Genomic DNA, 16,516 nt, shown 5'->3' with positions numbered 1-16,516 from the left:
AGTGGACAGGGATTGGAAAATCCCGAATTGCCAGATAGTAACAGATCAGAGGCTTTGATAAGGTGGCAAATGAGCGCTAGTTAGAGTGGCTGTTTCTTGTAACTCATTAATGCAAACCAACCCAACAGAGGCAGAACAAGAAGTGGAAGTGCCTTCCAGGTTATGGCATGTGAAGACAGCTAAGGTTTGCACAAACATCTGACTCATTAATGAAGGTAAAATAGAGTTACCAGCCTGGACTTGCATCCTCTGGGCAGGTGGCGGGAGATGGGAAAACTCTCGGCTCAGCTCACCTGGAGAAAGTGCCTGCAGGAATGGAATTTTCATTATCAGAGGGTGGGTGCAGGTTGGGGTTGGGCAGGGGTCAGAGGCTCCCACAGGGGTTGGGTTGTGTATAAAGACCCAGTCAGTACTGTGGGACTTCGTCCCAGTTAAATTGAAAGCAGAGAGGTCTCCCAACCTTCACCCCTCACTCTGCACACACGCTCCATGCCCCATTAATGTTCTCACATGCCAGCCACCCAAGGCCCCTTATACTCCCCATGTCAAGGTACCCTGCCCCAAATAGCCCCAAAGGCCCCTCATGCCCCCTTTGCCAAGCTGTGGCACTTTGTGCCCACTGATTACTGTATTGAGTGAATGAACCCTATATTGACAATACAATGTGCACAAAAATGCTTCCAGAAAACTGTCATTCACATATAACTTTCCACCATGTTAAAATAAATTCCTTTTTACTACTGGGTAATACAACTGTTGATTCCTTTACAGTATTAATAGCAGAAACTGCAAGAACTTGAAACCTCTTTACCTTGCATACATAAACACTGTGAAATTGACAATATGGTTCCTAGAGCCAGAGATGTCAATAAAGAGATGTTTTCTCTGGGGCTCAGGTGTTTCAACAGACTAATGGATTTCTGGGCACTCGGCCAAGCCTCATAATATACTATTGGCAGAGAGTTCAGACATCAACTAGAGAACCTGTTCATCCACTGCCTGAGCAGATGGCATTTCTTGGGTATCTGAAAGGAGGAAGTCAGCAGGGTAAAATTGTCAGGCTGGAGGGGAAGTGAGATGTGGGACTGGAAGTAAGAACTCTAAGCTCTACATCCTTTTGAACCAGAGGGCATTGTGGGATGAGAGGGGAGGTGAGATATGGGAAAGAGGATTAGGTGTGAGGACACCATCAAAGTCAATCTCAGCAAAGGCCATCCCAATGATGTCTTTCACCATTTCCTCCATGAGAGTTAGGACATGCACCCGTGTCTGTCCCCCACTAGTTAGCTCTTGCAGACTCCTTCTATGCACCATATAGACCCATAAGACAGAAGGAAATATGTTACTGAATGGCATGGAATCTGTTTGGGTGATATGGCTGGCAAGATTGCATAACTGACCTTGTGGGCAACCTGTGAGACGTGGATATGAGGTCTACAGCAATGCTGTATATTTATGAGAGTGCCGTGAGTCACAGGAATGTCAGTAATGTGTCCTGACTGATTGAGATTGTTGGTAGTTGAATCATGGGGGACGTGGTGAAATGACCAGCATCTGAGGTTACTGGTACAACTGATATGGGGCACAATCTTACCTGCCATTCAGGCCACACTCCGTTTGCAGCGAGGTTTGAGAATTTGACAGCCGGCCAAACCTCCGTTCAATGCAGCGGGATGGGAAAATCCCGCCTGTGAGAAAGGCGATAAGATTCCGGCCATGGTGTTTTAAGGTGCATTCACTCATCTTGACCACTCATTGAACATCTCTAGCAGTACATCTTTGGTGAGCATGTGTCTGGAGGAGCCCTGGTCTCCTACTGATGTAGGACATTTCTCTTCCTTTCACCTCTTCCCCTAAGATATTCGGTGTATCATCCAAACACATTGGAGGCCACAGTCTTCCATGCTGTGGTCTTCTTCGATGCTTCACAGGGTTGATTCATCTCATGCATAAATGCCAGCACCCATCCCAGCCATCCGCCTATCTCAGTGATCCAGGCTAGCTTTAGGCTAGGTACTCACAGGATTGGCAACTGACCAATCAATGGCACAGTTAGCACCGGATGGACATGGATATCATTGAAATGAGTGAGCAATGCAAAGTTGTCATGTTGCCTGCATCACAAACAACAGGTGAGGATTAATCGTGCATCACAGCCCACGTGCTCATTTTCAGATGCTGTTGAATTTACCCCCCATTAAATCAGCTCTGGAAATATATCCCCAGAACTTTAGAATCCCTGCAGTGCAGAAGGAGGCCATTTGGCCCATCAAGTCTGCATCAACTCTCTGACAGAGCATCCTACCCAGGCCCTATCCCTGTGACCCCACATATTTACCCCACTAATTCCCCTAATCTATATACCTTGGGACACCATGGGCCAATTTAGTATGGGCAATCCACCTAACCTAAACATCTTTGGACAATGATAACCTTGTGAAAATCAAATTTCATTCCATTTGCCATGTTGAAGGAAGATTTCCACTGGAGATAAAATACAAAAACTGGTAACACAGCTTATTCATTGCAATAAGTACAGACTATTTACTTAAGAGGGAACTGGATTTATTTTATTGCGAGCTTTGCCAGCTCCAAGTTTTTTTAAAAGTTTATTTATTAGTGTCACAAGTAGGCTTACATTAACACTGCAATGAAGTTACTGTGAAAATCCCCTAGTGACCACACTCTGGTGCTTGTTCAAGTACAATGAGGGAAAATTTGACAAGGCCAAGCACACCTTTCGGAGTTTAGGAGGGAACTGGAGCAGCCGAAGGAAACCTATGCACACACAGAGAGAATGTGCAGATTGTGCACAGACGATCATCCAAGCTGGGAGCAGAACTTGGCTCTCTGGCACTGTGAGGCAGCAATGCTAACCACCGTGCTGCCCTCTGGAGCCTGGGAATGGATTGTCCTAAGATATCTGCTTTCTGGCATCGAATGAGGGTGAATATGTGCAGAAAGGGTGAGGTTGCCATAGCACGGTGGCTTTCCACCCACCTTTTATTTACAGTTAATTAATCAAAATATGATTGTGCCACTGGAGACAGTGGTATCAACTTAGAATTTTTTTAACACTTGTTAAACAAGAGCTTTATTTGCTTACAGCCAAAACTAAATCTACGTTTGCAACATTTAATTAGGATTGCATTAGATTTCCAGCTCATGGTATATTTACAAGATAAGCGATTACGCTCCACCAGTGGACTCACTGCTCCTTAAAAGTGGCCATTCCTTAATGAATTTAGAGTTTGAATGGCATTGCCAAAGCTTTTTTTTAGGATATTGCCCAAAGGCAGGGTTGATCAACGATAGAAAGCTGAAATGTGAGCTCCTCCAAACCTGGGTGGTTCGGTCAAATTAAGTCAGAACCAAGCCTGGTCAAGTTGGGGATCGGATCTGCTCAGTTTCAAATGTTCCCGATGGTGAAATGGCAGCATGGAATAAAGCCAAGTTTTTATTTTGCAACTGTGCTACAGGAAATATTTGACCATTTTAATGTTGCAGCTGGCCTTGATCCAAGTGAAGGCCTTGAGTCCCTTCAGAGTTGGGGCATGAAAGATTAATTCTTGAAAACAATTACACGTAAAATCTGAGAATAAGTCTCGCAGTTAAAACTACACAAGCAGAAGATATTTACACTAATGCCAATTATTAATTGGCGCTTGACTTTAATTGACAGTGTCAGTTGTTGGTACGAATGTTGGTAGCACTTACACCTCAGGGGGTTGTGGGTTCAAGCCCTACTCAAGGTCTTGGACACACACATCTAGGAGGACACTCTAGTGCAGTACTGAGATTGTGCTGCACTATTCCATCTTTTAGATGGCACATTAAACCATTGTCTGCCTGTCCTCTCAGGCAGCCATAGGAGATTCCATAGCACTACTTCTGAGAGGAGCAAGGGAAGTTTCCCCGAATGCTGTCCAATATTTATCACTTAGTCAATTTTGCAAAAAATACAGATTATTTGGTCATTAGCTGTTAGTGGGATCTTGCTGTGTTTTGGCTGCTGTGTTTGCTACATTTACAACAGTGACTATCCCCAATTTACACAACCTAAGGTTATAAAACTGAAATTGAATTGCATTGAATCTATTAGCGTAAATGTATCATATTTTATGTTGAATTACTAATGGAAATACTAATGGACATTGAGCTACTAATTGAATTCTAATGCAATATCAATTAATGTACTTTATCGATTCACAATGTAGGTTATTCATGTAAGGTTAATAAAAGAAAACTGAATGGAACAGAATGTTACACAGTGATCATATATCTCTGAGATCTAGATGATTCAAATCTACCTCATGTTGATCAAGCTACAAGAGACCTCTGTGGGTGTGAGCCTAACTGTGCAAGACAGATTCCAAATGGGGCTGAAGAGGATTAGGTAAATAACATATCACTGGTGCTGTGTGGAGTGTTTTTCTGAATAACTGCGAGTAACAGTTGGACAGCATGATGGGCGGCACGGTGGCACAACAACCAGCACTGCTGCCTCACAGCGGCAGGGACCCTAGTTTGATTCTGGCCTTGGCTGACTGTCTGTGCGGAGTTTACACACCCTCCCCATGTCTGCGTGGGTTTCCTCCCGGTGCCCCAGTTTCCTCCCAGATTCCAAAGATATGCAGGTTAGGTGGATTGGTCATGCTAAGTTGCCCCTTAGTGTCCCAGGATGTGTAGGTTAGGGGGATTAGCAGGGTAAACACATGGGGTTATGGGGATAGGGGCTGGGTAAGATGCTGTAATGGAGAGTTGGTGCAAACTTGATGGACTGAGTAGCCTCCTTCTGCACTGTAGGGATTCCATGATATATAGTCTGGACTTTCTTCCACTTAAAAGTGAGTGGCTTGCTCAATAATTTTAAAAGGTAGTTAAAAGGCGACACGGTGGCACTGTGGTTAGCACTGCTGCCTCATAGCACCAGGGACCAGGGTTCAATTGCCTCCTTGGGTCACTGTCTGCATGGAGTTTGCACATTCTTCTCCCTCTGTCTGCGTGGGTTTCCTCTAGGTGCTCTGGTTTCCTCCCACATCCAAAGATGTGTTGGTTAGGTTGATTGGCCATGGTAAATTAACCCTAGTGTCAGGGGGATTAGTGGAGTTATTATGAAGGGTTACGGGAAGAGGGTCTGGGTGGGATTGAGTTTGGTGCAGATTTGATGGGCCAAATGGACTCCTTCTGCACTGTAGGGATTCTATGATTCTACGAAATGTTAACCATTGTCCTAGGAATAGAGACAGATACAGACGAGGCTAAGCAGTGACAGCAGATTCCCTTGCTAAAAGACCATTGGTGGGCCAGTGGGTTTTTATAATACCCTAATAGCTTTATCATTATCAACTATATTTGAAATTTATTTCATTAAAAAAAAATGAATTCAAGTTCACAAGCCACCATGGCAGAATCTGAGCATGCATTTTTGGATTAACGTATTTACAATGGCCCGAACACTGGATTGTAGCAGTTCAAGAAGGCAGCACACGCCCAACTTTCCAAAGCTAACAAGGGATAGGCAATAAACTACGATGAAAGCTAGAGTTAGCTTGTATTATAGATGTGAAATTTGATACCCTCTGTATCAAAACTTCTACAAGCAGGAATTTCTGCCTTGTTTAATGGCAGGGCTGTAACAGGGATGAGAGTCCATGGGTAAATAGCACATTCATCAGCAATCGTAAAAAGATAATTATTAATCCTGGAGGATAAAGAATACCCAAGGTTTTTATTTGCTACAACCAGTCACTTCCTTTACGCCTAGCACTCCCCACCCTTTGCATTCACTTCAATATAAAATGCCACAGAGTGTTTTGTCTGCAAAATGAAGAACATCCATGCCAGTATTTCACTACTTACTTAATACTTTTTCACCTGCACTTTAAAGGTGAAGTTTATTTATTAAACACAAGTAGGCATACATTAACACTTCAATGAAGTTCCAGTGAAAATCCCCTAATAGCTACTTGTTCAGGTACACCGAGGGAGAATTTAGCATGGCCAAAGCACCTAATCAGCATGCCTTTTGGACTGTGGGAGAAACCCACATCGACACAGGGAGAACATGCAGATTCCACACAGACTGTCACCCAAGCTGGGAATTGAACCCAGGTACCTAGTGCTCTGAAGCAGCAGTGCTAACCACTTGTGCCACCATAGGTGGCCCTGTTGCCAGAAGTTCAGATAGATATAAAAGGCTAAAGGAGGTGTTTGTTTTTATCTCAAGGTGTTTGGAAATCAGAAGGGAACAAATGATGCTTCAGCTGCAGAGACTTAATTGGGTGTCATCTGAAGTATTGAAACTCAACAAAGTTATATTATTGGGTTTACAGAACACATTCACCAAAATGATAACAGTGCTTGTAGGGTTAAGTTATCGCATTAACTTTGTTTGCATTGAGTCAAGAACTTGAGATCACCTGAGGGGTGATCTAACTGATGTATTTAAAAAAGGAATTTGAAAGAGTAGACACAGAGAAGCTATTTAGTCTGGTGTGGAATTCAGAATGAGGGAGTATAATCTAGTGCTTTATATGGATGTGTTTACACATAATCAGATGTACATAGTTCATTCTCAGCAATGGCTTCTTTCTTGAGTACCCCAGAAACCTTATTTTCACCCCCTCCTCTTCATGATCTATATACTGCCCCTCTCAGCCAAGGGGAATCCAGCCCCGCCTGCCCCTGGGATTTACCAATGCCATAAAAAGGTCAATGGACTTTTGGCTGGCTCTTCAAGTCTTTCCGTTCCCACCCGCGATGGGTCCTGCCCAGAAAATCCTGGCTATCATCTACAGATTCGGTTTCGGTTTTAATGAGCAAACTGATCTTAACGAGCTCCAGTTATTCATTATCACTTATTATGCCTCTTTGCTCTTAAACTGCTCGTCTGACATCAAGCATTGGATGAGTGACAAACAAATCACAAAAAAACAAAGCCACCTTCTTCCTCCTTCATCATCAACTCCACCCCTTTGTCTCTGATTCACTGTTTACTCTTGTACTTATATATTGTGTTTATATTTAGTCTCAGTAGATGCAATAAGCACTGTGGAGCAAAGCTAGCATCACAATCTTCCAGTGCTCTATCGATTTTTCTGACAGCTTTGAACTTTGTGTTTGTGCAGGGTGCAGGAGCAACTTCAGAGCACTCGGGATCTTTGGTTTCGTGCGTTATCTTACCAGTTCGCCACGCTAAGCGACCGGTGTGGCAAGCTGGTAAGATCACGCCGCGTGTTAGCTGCACAGTGGTGAGCACTGCTGCCTCACAGCGCCGGGGACCAGGATTCAATTTGCAGCTTTGACTCACTGTCCGTGCCGAGTCCATCCGTTCCCTCCATGTCCCTGCATGGGTTTCCTCCGGGTGCTCTGGTTTCCTCCCGCACTCCACTGGTTAGGTGCTAAATTCTCCCTCAGTGTAACCGAAAAGGTGCCGGAATGGGGCAACTAGGGGACTTTCACAGTAACTTCAGTGCAGTGTTAATATAAGCCCGCTTGTGTCGCTAATAAATAAACTTTAAACTTAAAAAAGAAATGAAGTCACAGGCTGTTAGTGCAGGAAACTGCTAGAGTGTTCCTGCACTGTGAGTGCTTTGGATTTGGGTGAGTACGGGGAGTTTCAAGTGGCAAGTTAGTAAGTAGAATTTAGACAATTTCAGGGCTAATTTCAAGCTAAATTAGTTCTTTAATCTAGTAACTAAAAATTGCTCTTTTTGATGGGGGTAGTTTAGTTTCATTTGTGAAACAGGAGTCAGCTGACTCACTCTTTATTAAAGCTGGTTAACTGAACGACTGGTTCAATCCAATTTTAAATGCATAGTTAATGGGGCCTATAAAAAGGGAGGCAACTTTAATGCTGCACTGTGGGTGCTCTGGAGTTGGGTGAAGGCAGGAAGAAGGTAAACTGAAAGATTGAGTGCAGAGCTTAGTCTGGGCAGCAGCAATGCGGGGCAGAGCTTCATAAACACCGAGACAGACAGACAGACAGACAGACAGAGAGAGAGAGGGAACTGTTTTGCCTCAAAAAGCAATGGCTCAGATTCTGAGCGGACTGAGCAAAGTCTGATACTATCTGGATGACAGCCTAGTCACCTGAAAAGACAAAGAAGAACATCTTTGGAATTTGGATTCCACTCTTCAATGATTAGAAGATTATGGATTGAGAGTCCACAAAGACAAGTGTGAGTTCTTCCAATCCTTTCGTTTCATGTGTTTGATGCCATGGGGCTTCACAAGTCAACTTTGAAAGTCAAGGCTATCACAGAGGCGCCTGCACCTAAGAATATTAACTGGTTGCAATCCATCCTCGGATTATTGAAGTACTGTGGAAGATTTGCAAATTTGGCAAACATTGCATAACATGTTACTCTAAAACAAGGAGTGGAATTGGAGGCATCAACACAATAACATTTCTGTGCAAGCCGAGGAGGCGTTGCTCAAATCTGATATTTCGATCCTACCCAAATAGTTTGTGTGTGACACAACTCCTGATGGTGTTCGGTGAAGAAAGAACCAATTTGAACTTTGCATCTGGAATATTGTGCAAAGCTGAAAGTAACTACGCACAAGTCAAAAGGAAAGCTTATGAGGTTATCTTTGGACTAAAGAGCTTCCACAACTCTTGTACGGAAGGAAGTTCATGTTGTTAATGGGCCATCATCCATTAATGGCAATTTCTGGACCACTGACAGGAATTCCATCACTGGCAATAAGTAGAATGCAGAGATGGGCATTGCTTCTGTCTACACATACCGATACCATCACATATCAACAATTACGTCCCTGTTGTAATGTAGCTGGACTTGCACGATTACCACTAGAAAGTAGTTTGTCAAATTATGCCAGCAGGAGTATCATCTACTTTGAACAGGTAAGATCGTGCACCTGTCACTTCAGGACAAGCGAAGAAGTACACTCAGTGATCTGATACTCCCAGACATAGTAGACATGGTACAACAAGGCAAGACCTCGGAACTGAAACCTGACTTGTAACTATACTAAAGAGGACAGCTGGAATCTGTTGTTCTTGTGCGAAGGTACAAAACCTGCTACTATTGGCACTGCTACATCCTTGGGAATGGCCAGAAGAAGCTTGGCAATAGGCATGCATGAACTTCACAGGATCTTTTTGAAGAACATCTGTTCTTTATAATGGTCGCTGCTAAAGTGGCCAGAAGTTGCCTTAATGAAGTAAACTTCATTAGAAAAGATCATTTGAGAAGTTTAGAAAAAGTTTTTACTTGGGTTTGGATTCCCTGAGCAATTGGTAAGTGACAATGGACCTTAAATTATCTCTCAAGAATTCGAAAGTTTCTTGAAGGACAATTTGTATTCAACATATTAGGTGTGCACTTTACCATCCTGGTATGAATGGACCAGCAGAGTGATTCATTCAAACCATGAAACGCACAATGAGAGCAACCAAGGTCTGCTGATCAAATGCCTTAATCAATTCCTACTGATGTATAGGAATACCACTCATTCAACAACCCAAATCTCTCCTGCCTTATGTTTCAACAACAGAAATAGCCAGGACAAATAGAACGGTGGGAAAATAAAGTAAAATATTGCCTTCCACCAAGGACAATGAATGTTGTTCAGGAATTATTCCACAGGAGAGAAATGGGTTCCTGCTGCAATCTTTGCACAGACTGGATCCGCGTCCAAACCGGAGATGACATCATCTGGAGGAGGCATGTGGACCAGCTGTTACCAGGGAGAACCAATCTTCCAGAAATGGAACCTGCTGAAAATCCCAATTCAGCCTTACAAAGTCCTGACCTGAATCTTCCAGAAACAGAGATACCATTTGAGGAAAACAACACCTCACCATTAGACCAAGCACAGAGTTAACCTCTAGTTCCCGTCAAAACGACTGCTGGTGATGTTTGTACAAAGACAAAAATGCCAGCAATTACAACCGAAGGCAGCAGAGGTTCACTGTCAACCACTCTGAGCACGACGATCTCAAACTGTCTGACTTAGAATTCATACAGTGCAGAAAGTGGCCATTCACTTATTGATTTTGTTGCTTGATTATGGTTCATATTACACTAGAGATGTCCAATTAAAGGGGGCAGGAAATGTTATGTATTTACATTGAGTCTGTAGTAGCTGCAGTAAGCTCTGTGTATTCATATAGGCATATTGTCCCCAGAAGTGACGTCACAGGTTACTAGCGTGGGAAGCAGCCTCTGGTGAACACACCTTGTAAGTAAAGCTCTGTTAGCTTTTAATCCTCTGTGATTCCTAGTGTCAATACCACTGTACACAGCAGCAGTAAATTGGATTTGATGAACTTTGGTATTCATATTTTTCTTAAGTCACTTTCCAGTGAAGCTACTAAGTACAGAATTCCTGCCAGCCTCTGGCTGCCAGCACTTGATGGGTGGGACTTCACCCTCCGGGTGCTTAATTCTAACAGAAGGTTGGATGATAAATGGTTGATTAAGACCATATGATATAAGAATAGGAGTGGGCCATTCAGTCCTTTGAGCCCACTCTGCCATTTAATAAGATCATGACTGATCTAGCTCTCTCTAAGTCCACTTTCCTGTCTCTTCTCCATTATCTATAATTCCCCTACTGATCAAAAAACTATCAATCTGTCTTGAAAATGTTTAAGGACTCAACCTCCACAGCTTCCTGGGTGAAGAATTCCAAAGATTTATTGCTCTTTGAGAGAAGAAATTCTTCCTCTGATCTGTTCTAAGTGAGCACCTCCTTATTCTGTGACTATGCTCTTTTGATCGTACATTCTGAGTGGAAACATCCTCCCAATATTTACACTGTCATGGTGCAGTGTGGTGGCACTGTGGCTAGTACTGCTGCATCATAGCTCCAGGCTTGGGTCACTGTCTGTGGAGTTTGCACATTCTCCCCACGTCTGTGGGCGTTTCCTCCAGGTACTCCGGTTTCCTCCCATAGTCCAAAGATGTGCAGGTTAGGTACATTGGCCATGCTCAATTGCCCCTTACTGTTCTGGGGTGCATAGGTTAGAGCGATGAGCAGGGTAAGTATGTGGAGTTACGGGGATAAGGCCTAGGTGGGATCATTGTCAGTGCAGACTTGATGGGCCGAATGGCCTCTTTCTGCACTGCAGGGCTTCTAACCCTCTGAGAATCTTGTGTTTCAATCATATCACCTCTCATTCTTCTGAACTCCAAGTAGTGTAGACCCCACCTGTTTAACCTTGCCTCATATGGCAGCCCCTCAATCTGGGATCGTCCTAGTAAACCTCTTCTGTACTGCCTCCAATAATAATGTATTTTTCCTGAAATAAGAGGACCAAAACTGTATTCTAATTGTTGCCTTGCTCCTATTTTTTTGTACGGTTGCAGCACCACCACTTTACTTTTATTCTCAAGCCCCTTTGAAATAAAAGCCATCATTCCATTTGCCTTGCCAGTTGCCATCTGCTAGCTTTGAGTTTCATGAACAAGGACCCCAAGTCCCTTTGTTGTCGCTTCCTGCTGTCTCCCTCCATTTAAATAATCATTCTTCCAAAATTAACACCCCCACATTTTCCCACGTTGAATTCAATCTGCCAATCTTCTGCCCACTCACTTGGCACATGTGGTGACATTGATCTCTCCAGAGCTGGCAGCACAAGAATCTGTCCTCTGCCTGTCAACCCCACCCTCATTGATGCACATTGTTCTTTGTTCAATTATTCATGTGCGCTCTTCCGGAAGGCAGAGGCTTGGCTCATTCAGCTGATGACTCATCCTGAACTGTTTTTCTTGGCAATTGTTGACTTGCCAGTGCCTTCCCCACAGGGGAAGCGAGAGGTCCCAAGTCTACCTCTGCCAGATTGAGAATCAAACTTGCACTGTTGAAGTTCTTCCAAGTCACACGGTAGCCATCTAACAAACCAAGGTGAGAGTGATTGTCCTTGATATCAAGGTTGCATTTGACTGAGAGTGGCATCAAGGAGCCTTAGCAAAACTGGAGTCAATGGAATAATTGTCCATTGATTGGACACATACCAGACTCAAATGAAGATGATTGTGGTTGTTAGAGCTCAGTCATCTCAATCCAGGGCATCACTACAGGAGTTCCTCAGGGGTGTGTCTTAGGCCCAACTGCTTCATCAGTGACCTGATGTCAGGACCATTCATGACCCCTCAGATAGTGAACACTCCATATCCAAATGCAAGGAAGACATGGACAATATCCAGGCTAAGGCTAACGAGTAACATTCATGCCACACAAGTATCTGGTAATGACCATCTTTAACAGTAAAAAAAATCTAACCATCAGGTCTTGACATCCAATGGCATTTTCATCACCAAATCCCCAACTATCAACAGCTTGGGGGTTACCATTGATGTATGAGGAGCATTTGAGGACTCTGGACTTGTACTCGATGAAGCTTAGAAGGATAAGGGGGATCTCTTTGAAACTTACAGAACGCAAAGGCCTGGATAGAGTGGATGTGGAGAAGATGACTCGGATCCAAGGGCACAACCTCAGAGTAAAGAGACAACCCTTTAGAACCAAAATGAGAAGGAATATCGTTAGCTAGAGGATGGTGAATCTGTGGAATTGATTGCCACAGAGTGCTATTAAAATCATAGAATCTCTACAGTGAAGAAAAAGGCCATTTGGCCCATCAAGCCTGCACCGGCAACAATCCCACCCAACCCCTATCCCTGTAACCAAAATATTTTACCCTGCTAATCCCCTGAACCTACACATTTTGGGACACTAAGGGGCAATTTAGCATTGTCATAATGTAACCAATGCTAACATGCTATGAGGGTCAGCTGACTTAGTGGACAACATAACCAATGGGAAAGTAGGGTGGTGGTCAGTTGACCAGCTAGCCCAGTATAAATAGAAAGCAGATGGGGATTTTGAGGAGCATTTGTGGCTGTAGAGTGTGGCTTGAGTGGTGGTGTAATGAAGGGTTTTTTCCATTAAACCTTTGATTTGATTTGCTTTGTGAAGTTAGTTCTTATAATGTTGCAACTAGAATATCCTTACTGCTGGATAAACATGAAAGGCTGTGAAAGCCAAGTCATTGAGTGGATTTGAGAAGAGATAGGTTCTTGGTAAGGGGATCAAAGATTACAGGGGAAAGGGAGGAGAATGGGGTTGAGAAGCATATCAGCCATGATCGAATGGTAGAGCGGACTCAATGGGCCAAATGGCCTACTTCTGTTTCTATATCCTATATGGTCTTAGAAACTCAATTGGATTAGCTATATAAATATTGTAGCTACAAGAGCAAGTCAGAGGCTAGGAAGCTTGTGGTGAGTAACTCACCACTTGACTCCCTAAAGGCCTGTCCAAAATCTACAAGGCACAAGCCAGGAGGTGATGAAATACTCTCCATTTGCCTGGATGAGTGCAGTTCCAGCAATATTCAAGAAGCTTGACTCCATCCTGGACAAAGCAATCCACTTGATGGAAATCCCCTTCCACAAAACATTCACTCCCTCCATCTGTACCCTTCATTATAAAAAGGAATATCTGTAACAATGCATGGATTATAAAATACCAGATAGTGCAGAATATGCAACTATATATACTTTTGTGCGTGGGTATTTCTGAAAAAGAGACCTGTCAAAGATTTTTGTCTTACAGTCATCAGGATGCTTCACACTGGGCAGCATATGCATTTTATATATATTAAATTACACTAATATATACAATTGTACCTAACATTATATGCAAATATAATTACTAAATGTAAAGTTAATTGTTTTTTTTCAACCAGTAGTATTATTGCATAATACAATTCACATTCTAAATGACATAATCTCACTATTCTTGGCAGTGTGATGACTAGGGGATTTTCAGAGTAACTTCACTGCAGTGTTAATGTAAGCCTAGTTGTGACACCAATAAATAAATATTCCTTTCTCTGATGCAATGTGATCACTATTGATAGTTACTTCTGATTTGTATCACTCACTGTTGCTGATAAGCTAAAAATATTTTGGATCCACGGTAACCGCATATATAAAACAACCTAACAGGTTTCCACTATCAGTTCTCCTGCTTGCAAATCTGGGGTCACAATTGTATAGCTGCAAGTGGCTTTAGGGAGGCAACCTGATTCCTGTTGTCTGATATTCCCAATGCAGAAAAGAGGGATAAAAATTTAATTAAATAAAACAATTCAATAACAACTGTCAGGGCAACACACTCGGAATAAGATCAGCCAAAATCAAAACTCTGTACAGTTTTGGTCTCCTTATATTATATTGGCACTGGAGGGGATACAGAGGAGATTCACTAGGTTGATTCCAGACTTGAGAGGGTTGACTTATGAGAAGAGACTGAGTAGACTGGGACTATACTCATTGGAATTCAGGAGAATGAGGGGGGATCTTACAGAAACATATAAGATTATGAAGGGAATAGATAAGATAGAAGCAGGGAAGTTATTTCCACTGGCAGGTGAAACTAGAACTAGGGGGCATAGCCTCAAAATAAGGGTGGGCAGATTTAGGACTGAGTTGAGGAGGAACTTCTTCACACAAAGGATTGTGAATCTGTGGAATTCCCTGCCCAGTGAAGCAGTTGAGGCTACCACACAGAATGTTTTTCAGGCAAGGATAGATACATTTTTGAACAGTAAAGGAATAAGGGTTATGGTGAGCGGGTGGGTAACTGGAGCTGAGTTCACAAAAAGGTCAGCCATGATCTTATTGAATGGTGGAGCAGGCTCGAGGGGCCAAGTGGTCTACTCCTGCTCCTGGTTCTTATGTAAAGTGACTGGAATCATGCACCCACTTTGAAGATTCGAGGTTTAGAACTAATTTGTTTTATTTTCCCTTTCCAATTGTTCAGTAGTTAACTGAGTGCCGGAATAATCATCAAAAGCAATACGTAGCACCAACCTAACTGTCTACATTTAATCGTTTGTTTACTTGTAGCTGCATACAAGACAGGAAGAAGAATCAAGCGAGGCAAACCACTACCGTCAGCCCCCACACATGCCACAGAATGCAGTTCAGGAGTTCCAGAAAACAAAACAACCGATCTTCCAGAGTTAGTCCCAGAAAGGTAAGAGTTCAGTAGTAATTTTTCTAAATACCCATAAACATTCTTGATTTCGTGCTGTCGCCATGTGCAAACAAGATAGGCCTGATTTTACCATTGCGTCATGCCTGTTTTTGGGTGCGAAAATGTGATAAAGTTGGGTGTGAAGCCACTAATGCGATCCGTGCCCGCGTCCACGCAGTTGGCCACTTTACCGAGGCCCAGGAATGGCCGCGATCTAATTTGCGCCTTTCAATCGAATGAATGAACTGCCCGCCCAACTTTATCAGCATTTCCCCCTTTACCACCATGTTCGCCAATCCGGAATCGCGCTGAAACATGCTGAATAAAAGTCAGCTCCAGAAGAGGTAAGTTCAGAGCTTCCAATGGCTTTCTGACTCGGAGGTGGAGGGGGAAGAGAGGCGGGTCAGATTATTCTCTGGTCTAGGGAGGAAGGAGGCTTGATCATCTGGTTCTTGGGAGGGAGGAGGCCCGATCGTTGTCTGGTTGTTGGGGGGGCGGTGGGGGGGGGCTGATCGTTGTTTGTTTGGAGAGGGGGAGTGGAGGCGGGCCAGATCATTCTCTGGTGAGGGGGTGGGGAGGGAGGAGGAGGCGGGTGAGATGTGTCTCTGGTGGGGGGAGGGGGGCTACGTGAGGAGAAGGAGGCCTGATCGTTCACTAGTGGGTGGGGGTGAGGCCAGATGGATCTCTGGTGGGGGGGGGCCTGTTGCCACTCTGCAGGTGATCGGTGGGGCGGAAGGGGGCAGAGGGTCACAATCGCTCTGGGTAGCAAGTGGGTGGGTGGATAAGGAGGGACTGTGATGTCTGTGCAGGCCATCGCTCCCACTTTTCGCTCCCGGACCGCTTTCTTTGCTTTTTACAGCCTGGGAGTGATCTGACACGGGCGTGCTTTTTCAAATTTTTTCTAACTGAGCATGCGCAGTTCAGAGCTCCGATCATTTCGGGCGCGATAAACCCTGCGCACAGCATGATCCAGACCCGCAATTTTTATTTCAGGCTAAGTGCATATGAAGGTGCCTGAAAGCAGATTTCCAAGTCAGATCTGAATTGCACCCAGATTCGGCACTTAGAATGAAAATGGTAAAATCAGGCCCGATGAATGATATATTACATTGTTATAATTCTGCTAGGTTTCGTGTTAATGCGTTGGTATGAAGGATCACTTGGTTGCAGCACATGTACAGTCCATCACCTGTGCCACAAGCCACTCAATTTTTATCCTTAAACTCAACCAGCAATCTGTTTTATTCCCTGCCTATGGGCAGGATGTAAAATGAGTGACCAGCTTGTCAAAGGACAATTTTAACCACCGGGATTTTCACGCCAGCATTTGCAAGCCCACGTTCCGGAGAGCACAATCAGTACACTTGAGTGGTGGTGTAATGGTTAAAAGGAGAACTGGGGTTGGGAAAGGCGGAACAAGGACCTCTTGCCTGGACGATCGCGTGGCTGCTTGTATTTCAGGAAGTTCAACAGGATAGTAACATTGGCCAGAATT

General features: G+C 43.8%; 1 protein-coding gene across 2 annotated transcripts in view; it reads left to right on the top strand.

The window, feature by feature from the left end:
* The window catches only part of LOC145353858 (uncharacterized), a 47,543-nt gene that overhangs the window by 14,554 nt on the left and 16,473 nt on the right, over positions 1–16,516 (top strand). For both annotated transcript variants that reach the window (XM_080204757.1, XM_080204756.1), the window contains exon 7: positions 14,892–15,021. In XM_080204757.1, coding sequence (XP_080060883.1) covers positions 14,892–15,021 — 130 coding nt within the window. The remainder of the gene's footprint in view (positions 1–14,891; positions 15,022–16,516) is intronic.

Source organism: Carcharhinus amblyrhynchos, chromosome 16 (assembly GCF_965287045.1).
Source record: "Carcharhinus amblyrhynchos chromosome 16, sCarAmb.v2.hapA, whole genome shotgun sequence".
NCBI lineage: Eukaryota > Metazoa > Chordata > Chondrichthyes > Carcharhiniformes > Carcharhinidae > Carcharhinus > Carcharhinus amblyrhynchos.
Note: the sequence above shows the minus strand (reverse complement) of the source record. Positions and strands in the feature narration are given on the sequence as shown.